Raw genomic sequence first — 9,689 nt, 5'->3', positions numbered from 1 at the left:
CCACGTTTATTTTCATAGCTCTTTTATTCGGTCATTATTCCGAATCTGCAGACGGGAGGGGCATATAGGTTTTTCTGCACAGTAAAGAAGGGCAAGAAAGAAATAACTCTCAACTTTTCAGTTCCATTTTGAGAAACGATCACATTGAACTCCCGAGAAGTGGCAGCCGAGCGAGAGCAGCAGCATTTCTCCCGGGTTGGGTGTGGGTCAGGAGCCAGGCGCGCTTCCGCGGGAGTGGGGGAGTCAGGTGGCAGCAGCGCCGGGGCCGGAGCGGCGCGGCGGGGGCGCGCCTCCCTCCGGCAGGCGCTGGGACGCTGCCCCCGCGCACGCGAGTCCGGCAACCCTGGGCTCCCGCGCTGCGCGGCGATCCGCGGGCGCGGCAGGAGCGCCCAGGCGCCCGCGCTTCTTCCCTCGCGCGCTCGCTCCCTCCCCATGCCCCCACCCCCAGCCCTTGGCAGGTCCCTCCCCCAAGCCTGCTCCCGCGGCCGCCGCTGCCGCCGCCGCCGCCGCTACCGGAGGCGCAGGAGCCTCGCGATAGTGTTTGCACAGGCGGCGCGTGACGCCGCCGCCGCCTGTAACTGATGCAGAGGTTACCCCGCCGCCTCAGCCGCCACCCACCGCCCGCTGCCGCCGCCGCCGCCGCCTCTCGGGCGACGCCGGGGGCCGACGCACTGCAGAGGTGCCGGCAGGTTCCGCCCGCGGAAGTCTCCTCTGCCGGCGCAGCCCTTGCTCCGCCCGCGCTCCGACCCCGGCCCTGGCGGGCGCCTCCTCGACGCCTCTGCAGCCGCGCTCCTTCCCTCCGCCTCTTCTCCGGCGCGCCCGCCCGCTCCTTCGTTTCTCCCCCTTTCCCTCCTCCCCGTCCCCTCTCCTTCCCTCACCTCTTTCCTCCCCACCTCCCCTCTTCTCGGTTTCCTCCCCCATCCCCTTGAGTCTCCCCTCCCTGCCCTTGCTCTCTCGCTCGCCCTCAGCGCGGCCCCCGCCATGACGGAGGCGGGTGCCGGTGCCGTTGCCGCCGCTGCCGTCGCAGGGGGGGAGTCGGGTTCCCAGAAAGTAGCTTGATGAGTGTCCAAAGTAGCAGTGGAAGTTTGGAGGGGCCGCCATCTTGGTCCCAGCTCTCCACGTCTCCAACCCCGGGCTCGGCGGCGGCGGCCAGGTCCCTGCTGAATCACACGCCGCCATCCGGGAGGCCCAGGGAAGGTAAGCGGCAATGCGCCCCCTCCCGCTCGCCGGCCTCCACTCCCGCGCCGCGGACCCCCGCGCCCCCCGGGCTCCTCCGCCAGACCCCGGGGTGGGGGATGGTGGCGAGGTGGACGCGACGCCGCCCGGCTCCCCGGCTTCCCGGCTCCGGGGAGGTAGTGCGCTGGCTGTGGGTGGTGGTTCGCGGGTGGCGGAGGAGACGGACGAGGGGTGCGCGCTGGTGGGGACGGGGAGAGGCGCACAGACTCGCCTGGGGTTCCTGGGAGCCAGTCCTGCGAGGGTGGGAAGCCTCCCCCCGGACGCGAGCCCCTTTCTGCTCCATTTACCAGTACATTCAGTACTCTTAACCTCCTGGCCTCAGGTCTCTGGTGGGTTTTCCCTCCCGCTGGAGCCTTCGTTCTCGAGCCCCCTCCCCTTCCCCGGTGCACTCCTCCCATAGAGGCGGTCCCCGCTCTGCGAGCTTTGCAGCCCGGGACCTGGAGGATGCCCCCTCGCTTGCAGGGTGTCTCCTTTGGGGAGAGACGCTGAAATTATCAAGGCAGACTTTGATCCCCTGTGGCCCCCTAGAGCAATTTGAACGACAGACTGACTCGTGGGCAGGTTTTTAAAACCGCCCCTCCAGATGGTTGCAACTTTCTCCTCTTCGCCGTTGCCTCCTGCGTGTTTGTGCGTTATATTCTCTGCTGCAAGTTAGGCTACTGTTCTTCTCTGACAGGGTCGTGGGTTTTGTGGGAAATAGCTGCGTAAAGGTTACTGCAAACACGCACCAGATCGGTTACAATTGTTTTCTAAGTTTTCTGGCTTCTTGCAAGCAAGTGTGTTGCCACCAGATGTAGCAGTTACACAGCTTGTAAGGCACCGGCGTGCTTTTGACTAAAATTTCAACTTGCTGTATTTAACTTTAAGTATACGACATAAAATAAAATTTGGGAGAAAACACATTTATGGGGGATGAATAAATGTGCATGGAGTGTCTTTTAACGCTCTTTTGTCTGGAAAACGCTTAGCGGTATTCATCCGCAATTGGTAAACGGGTTGTTCACTCCCAGTTGTCGCACACGAGGAGATTGTAGGCACATTTTCAAATAAACGTCTGGAAGTTCAACAGTCTCGTGAATGTTTTAAAGAAATCAAGAGCTTCGATTTATGTAGGAATCGGTGGGAGTACTTTATTTTGAAAATATCTGTCGATATTTACTATTCAGAGCCTTGACAATTGTTAAGTGTTTTGTGCCCTGAATCCAGTGGTTCAGGCATAGCATTCTTTGTCATTTTGTTCTTGTGAGCATGTGTGAAAGTGACAATAGGCTTAAAGATTGGCATCAATATGCTCCAGAAAATTCACGGAAAGCTTTGATTTATGGCATCCATTAAACATTCGGAATACATTGATAGACATTTCCCCCTTTTCATCTTATCTCAACGCTGAGCTTTCATTATTAGAATATAAAAGTTTATTAAGTGACTAAAAATTTAACATATCTGGTGATTCTTTCGCTCTTCAAAATTTCTAAATGAACGGTTTAAAATGTGTTTCATAAATAGAGAAGTGGGTGCTTTTAGCATGCGTTTACTTTTGTTTGTAGTTTCATTAAGATGCTTAATGTTAGTGTTGAGTTTAAAAAGATCGTTTTATTGTTTCTTATTAAAGGCTATATTTTTTCATCATTCATTTATTCATTCCTTTCTCGAATATTTATTGAGCCATTATTGTGAGCCAGGCCCTGAACTAGATACTGAGGACATAGTATTGAATTGTTTATCTGTTGACATCTGTTATCAGTATTGGGAATTTGGGAGACGAAACATCTAGATTGTGAGTTTCTGAGGTTACTTCAACTTAAAAACATTCTGCACTTTTCCTGATGTTTGAAAATTTGGAGGGGTTGGAATCATTTAACTTGAACTTCCAAATAACCATAATTTTTTCCAGCAGTTGAGATTACAGTGGGTTTTTATGTAACCTCAAGTAGTGAGTTTCTGTTAATTCATGAAATCATAGGACAGGCTTTTGTGAAAGTTACACTTCACACTAAGTACCTAAATAGCTACAGGGGGACATTTCTTTTTGACCAACCAGGATGCAAGTTAAAACTATTAATGCTTTCGAGGTATTCATTTTGAAGTTTGGCACTGTGTTCTCGGATTTCACTAACGCTAACAGGAATACGAAGCCCCGACTATCAAAATGAAGATATTTCTATTGAGTGAAATCTCAATTTTTATTTTAAGAAGTGTTTAGCACCTTTTCCAGGTGTACATGTTAGTACCTTATATAAATTGAAGAAGTTTTAGAAAGCTTTTTGACTGCTAGTTACTGCTAGTAAGAACCATTAATATTAATGGAACTTGAATGTGTTGTATGTAAAAAGAAGAGAACTAAGTTAGTTTCTTGAAAAATTGAGCCAGTTTAACATGTAGTAATAGAAGAATTTAAACTTCAAAGAGATACAGATGTATATGTACTTACATAAATATTCTATGTGATGAACTTCTTTTAGGCAAACAACTTTGAAAATGGGTTATTTTTAAAGATATGCCATAAGCATCTGTAAAAGTTACTAACTTATTTTAAGTTTTGACATTTGAAACCAAAAATCTAAGAATATAATCCTGTTATTTTTGATGTTGTATGTTGTGGTTTTCTTTCTCCTTTTCTTATTTCCATTATCATACTCATATAGTTTTATTACAAATAAAGTACAGCTCTATAAGATTTGGGAATCTATTAGAATTTAGGAAGTTATATGATAAATATAGTGTAGATTTCTTCCCTCTGGATCCCAAAGCTTTTCCCTTATTAATCTTGAGGTTCTGTTTGAGGTGTTCAGCAGTGTAGCTCTAGATTTTCTGTTGAATCTTTTAAATCTATAATCTCCATTCATTTTGTCTTCTATAATCCTGTGATTAAGGGAGTAAGGAGTTAAAAAGGTTTTCCATTAAAGGTCAGTTTTGCTCTGTTGAGGTCTGAGAACTTAGTGTCATATTGGCTAGATAAGCAGTTGGGTGTTTTGCATATCAGTACATGGGTACCTTGAATGGGTTATTGCTGAGAATCAAGTGATTGATTATACAGAACACTTGCATTTTCTTTCCTGCTCCACTTTGCCAGTTATAAATAATTCGCTTAAGTTTTTTGTAAATAGTGAAAGCTTGGTCAAAAAGATGGTATGGGCCAGGTGCAGTGGCTCAAGCCTGTAATCCCAGCATCTTGGGAGGCCTAGACAGGTGGATTGCTTGAGCTCAGGAATTCAAGACTAGCCTGGACAACATAGTAAAACCCCATCTCTTCAAAAAGCAGAAAAATTAGCTGGGCATGGTTCGGGAGGCTGAGTTGGGAGGATTGCATGGGCCTGGGAGGTGGAGGCTGCAGTGAGCCTAGATAGAGTCAATATATTCCAGCCTGGGTGACAGAATGAGACACTCTCAAAAAAAAAAAAAAAAAAAAAAATAGATGGCATAATAATACAATTACACTTAAACTTACTCTGTTTCCATGTTTGAAGCCTGCATTCCTTAGAAGAATAAAGTATTTGACTTCAGATGATTTGGTAATGAGATGTTAAAAACGAAGGTGTACCAGATGGCCCTGTCGGCCTTTAATTTTTTGAAATCACTAGCTGGAGGAGGACAGGGTTATATGTTTAAGGATTCTAGCTCATGAATAGATATGTGACAGATGTCTCCTTTACACTGGCACATTTACATATTAGAGGAGATAGAGAAAAGAGAGAAACCAGAATAGAGATTTGAAAATCTTATGAGAAATAGACTATGCTTTATAGCCTTTTGGTCTCAGGGCCTCTTTACTCTCCTAAGTTGTTGAGGACGCCGAAGAGATTTAAGTTTATGTGCATTATATCTATTAATATTTGCCATTTTAGAAATTAAATGACAATTTCAAATATATTTATTAATTTAAAAGTAAACTGTTGTAATTAGAATTTTTTATGAAGAATAAATATGTTATAAAACCATATAAACTAGACTAGTTTATATTGTTTTATATTTTTTGCTAATTTTTTGATTTCTGGCTTACTAGAAGATAGCTGGATTTTGTGTCTGCCTTCAGCCTGTTGTGATATTTTGATTGAGATATGTGAAAAGAACCCAGCTTCATGTAGATATATGGTTGGAAAAGGAAGGAGTGAGTATTCTTCTTTGGTATTATATCAAAATTCAACAGGTGGCTGTTTTCAAAAAAAGTAACTTGCAGTGCGAAAGTACATTGTATTCCAAAAATGTCTCTAGGATCTACAGGAAGTCTGTGGAACATACATTTAGTTTAAAGAAGAGACTAACTGGTGGGAGACCTGATAGCTGTCTCCAGGTGTTTAAAGAAACCTGGATTTCAGTAAATAACATTTTAAAAACCTGTTAATTTTAATAAACAGGAGTGAGAATAGATCCATTCTCCTGTTTTAGGAGGCAGACAAACAGGTGAAAATTAGGAAGACATGCATTGCGTTCAGTCTAATTTTTTACAAGAGCGTAAGAACTTTGTAATGACTAGACTTGGAATAGTGGAACAGTGAAGCATCAATGGAACTCACGACAACTAACAACAAGGGAAAGAAGTAGTTAGCTATGAGAATTTAAAGTGGAATACAGGAACATATTTTCTGAGGAGATGGAGATAAATTCTGTAGATTCTTATAATGGGTGCTATTGGATTAGTGACTTAAGGTCTCATCCAATTTAAAAATGTAAACATTCTGTGATTCTTTAAAAAAAATCCCTAAATATAGTTAAACTATACTTATATATTCATTAACATTTTTGAATGTTCTTTCAAGTAAGTAGTATGAAACTGTTGTTGACTTTATTACTGTTTTGCATTTTGATTGTGCTTTTCCTCTGAGGATTTTTCTGTATTTTCTGGTGTCAGCAAGATCAGTCTTCATGAAATCTTGCTAAATTCCCTGTGAAATATAATAAGCCTAAGACATTTTAGAGAACCAAATGCTGTTTATGATACAGTTTAGTAGAGTTGTAATATATTTCAGTACGGAATTTTAGAATACTATGGGGGCTGATTTTCAATTTTGTAATAGAAACTATGAGCATAGTCTATAGTTTTTTAGTTGTAATTGTTTACATGATTTCAGAAGTAATATGCTTAGGCTGGGTGTGATGGCTCACACCTGTAATTCCAGCACTTTGGGAGGCTGAGGTGGGCAGATCTGAGGTCAGGAGATTGAGACCATCCTGGCCAACATAGTGAAACCCCATCTCTACTAAAAATACAAAAATTAGCTGGGTGTGGTGGCTCGTGCTTGTAATCCCAGCTACTTGGGAGGCTGAGGCAGGAGAGTCGCTTGAACCCAGGAGGCGGAGGTTGCATTGAGCTGAGATTGAACTACATCACTCCAGCCTGGAGACAGAGTGAGACTCAGTCTCAGAAAAAAAAAAAAGTAATATGCTTAAGCATTCTAATGTTTTTAAAGCTAGAGAGTCTGAAAAGAGGAAAGAAGAAAGAAAAGTGTTTAAGTTGATCTCTTTTGAATTTAAAAATGCGTATTAAATATAACTAGGACATAAAATCAAGAATTTAAATTCTCATTCCTAGAATTATACATATATTTATGATTACTTATAACAATTCATATTTTAATTTTGCACAACACATAATGTTTTCTGTGAGTTGGATTTTTAGGTGGTAGGAATTTAAGCATAAATTCTCATAACTATCATGAGGTCAATTTAATATTAATAAGTGTAGTAAGTAACAATACCCAGCTTGAAACCTCATGTACTTGTCGCCTTTGGATTTAAAGCTCATTTTCTATAGAAGAGCTATAGAAATCATTTAGTTTCATAAACTCCTTCATGCTTGTTAATTTTAAGAAGCAGAATAAATTACAGGAGTATTGTTATGAAGTGGGAGAAGCAGTATGGTATAGGGGAGAAAGTGATTGTAGTTGGAATCTGAGGGTAGTCTTTAGTTTGCTATTAACTAGCTATATGACCTTGGGCAAGTTGCTTCTCTCTGCTTCAGTTTCGTAAACTAAGAATACAGTGCCGAAAGGGATCTTGGAAGCAATCTAGTACAAACTTCTCATTTTACAGATGAGGAAACTTAGATAATTTGTGCAGGCTTTCACTATAAGACAGTTGGACCCAAAATTCAGTTTTCTGACTCTCAGACTCCCCCCCCCCCCATTATGCTTCACAGCCTCTTTTAATCTGTAAAATGAGAGTATTGGATTAGAGGCTCTCAAAGGCTTTGTAGCTCAAAAATATTTTCATTCCTGTGATGTTAGTCCTGATATAATTTAGTAGGGGAAAGTTTGTAGCATTTATTTATTGGTGAAAAAAATGTTTCTTGAAGAGGCAGTATAACCTTTGCAAGGCTATATTTTGTTTTCTTGAGAGAATATCATCAGGCCAGAGGTTGTGTCTCATGCCTGTAATCCCAGGTTTGGGAGGCCAAGGCGAGAGGATTGCTTGAGCCTTGGCTCAAGGAGTTTGAGACCAGCCTGACCATATCTCAAAAAAAAAAAAACCCCAAAACTGGGTATGGTGGCATATGTCTGTAGTCCTAGCTACTGGGGAGTCTGAGGTAGGAGGATCCCTTGACCCCAGGAGTTCAAGACTGCAGTAATGTTAGTGAGCTATGATCATACCACTGAACTTCAGCCTGGACAACACAGTGAGACTCCGTCTTAAAAAAAAAAAAAAGAAAAAAGCAGAAACGAAAGGAAATATCTTCATTATTACCAAAAGATATTTAAAGTTTATGAGCATGGTAAGTAGTATGATGGGTAGTCTCAAACACTCATTAATATATTAAAAATGAAAAAAATTCATACATAACAGCATGATACCCTGAAATAAGTAGGTGCTTGTTCCTCAGAAAATATTTCTGGAGTTTATTTCATCTGGCACCCCTCTGTTTGCCCCTAGTTAAGTGCCTGTGTTGTTTAGTGTCTCATAGGATTGTTTATGTTGCACCTGTGTCATGCTACTTTTGTTATAGTTTTATTTATATTGCCTACTAGACAGAAAGGTCTAGAATTCAGATGCCGTATTTTGTTCATTTCCATATTTTCAGTGCAGAGTGGGACATCCTCTACAGAGTTGGCACTCAACTAAAAGTTTTGTCGAAGGACTGTTTCACATACATCATCTCTCTCTATATCATGGTATGCACATATTTCAGACCCAGGAAGATGCTTATCTTAGTAATTCTTAGGTGAATTATATTTTGGAGGGTGATAATGGATAATAGTAACAGTAATAGCTAGTTTATTGTGTTTGTACATGTTAAGTCTTGTATCTCATAACTCTGAGATATATATAGTTGTTATTCCCATTTTCGGATGAGGCAACCGAAGTACAGAGAAGCAAAGGGATTTACCAGTGTGACTTAGAGTAGTAAATAATGGGGATTTGAACCAAGGTGGTGAATTTTAATTACTAGGATATATTGCCTAAAATAGGAAAATTTGGTTTTTACTCTTTTTCAGTAGTTTTTCTTAAGCAAATTTTAACTTACTGATCAGTTTTCTAGGCTTATTCAGTTTACCTCCAAACTTACGTTAGCTTTTTTGGCATGAGTTTTTATATACATGTGAAGATAAGATTTAAAAAAATACAAAAAACCCTAACCAAACAACCCAATTTTGAAAGCTTTGCCCGCTATGCAAATCTTACATTTCATTTTTTTAAGATAAGTTTTGTCCCTTCATGGAAAATGTTAGAGATACATCAGTGAAACATTTTATTTCCATGTTAGATAATCTAATTTGTAATTCCATTTATCTTAATATTTTGGCCTCATAAGCCCACTGGAGCCATAACAAGTAAATATTAGAATTTGAACACTTTCAGTCCTGGAGCAGTGTATTTATTGTGGAGGCTTTATAACATGATGGACAAGGCTTCAAACTAAATTATAATGCTTTAGTGGCAGGTCTTTGTTAATAGGATTCAGTATGGGAAGGGGGAAGAGGCTTGATGTGCAGTCTAGCTAATCTGTAAAAAAGTGTTTTAAAAAATAAGTTTTAATTCTTTTATTGCTTCCAACAACAACAACAACAACAAAACCTTTGGTAACATGTATTATATAGCAAATCTCATTGAGAGACAGGATTTCAATGGATTGATAGGAATTCATCAGTCCTGAAGTGGAAAGATAATGCAGAGCAGAGCAGATCCGGGTGGTAGGTTGTCAAACTTGAATTAAATTTTTCCAATGTGGCTTCATCATTTAGGTCTGAAATTTTAGGAATTTCAAGAAGGCAATTTAACGTATATTTAAGTAAAAGTGATTATATTCTACATAGATTCATTAGCCAAATATAAATGTTTTGGGGGATGACTTAATGTTTTTTCCTCATCATCTATGAGGATTGTTAAGAATTGGTTATACTCGGCCGGGCGCGGTGGCTCAAGCCTGTAATCCCAGCACTTTGGGAGGCCGAGGCGGGTGGATCACGAGGTCAAGAGATCGAGACCATCCTGGTCAACATGGTGAAACCCCGTCTCTA

At 41.6% G+C, this 9,689-nt stretch overlaps 1 protein-coding gene across 2 annotated transcripts in view; it reads left to right on the top strand.

The window, feature by feature from the left end:
• Window positions 1-559: 559 nt before the first annotated feature.
• The window catches only part of TLK1 (tousled like kinase 1), a 160,912-nt gene continuing 151,782 nt past the window's right edge, over window positions 560-9,689 (top strand). For both annotated transcript variants that reach the window (XM_017538170.2, XM_017538169.2), the window contains exon 1: window positions 560-1,197. In XM_017538170.2, coding sequence (XP_017393659.1) covers window positions 1,059-1,197 — 139 coding nt within the window. In that variant the 5' untranslated portion in view covers window positions 560-1,058. The remainder of the gene's footprint in view (window positions 1,198-9,689) is intronic.

This window comes from Cebus imitator, unplaced genomic scaffold, assembly GCF_001604975.1.
Source record: "Cebus imitator isolate Cc_AM_T3 unplaced genomic scaffold, Cebus_imitator-1.0 Scaffold110, whole genome shotgun sequence".
Classification (NCBI taxonomy): Eukaryota; Metazoa; Chordata; class Mammalia; order Primates; family Cebidae; genus Cebus; species Cebus imitator.
This window is presented reverse-complemented; position numbering and strand designations above follow the sequence as displayed.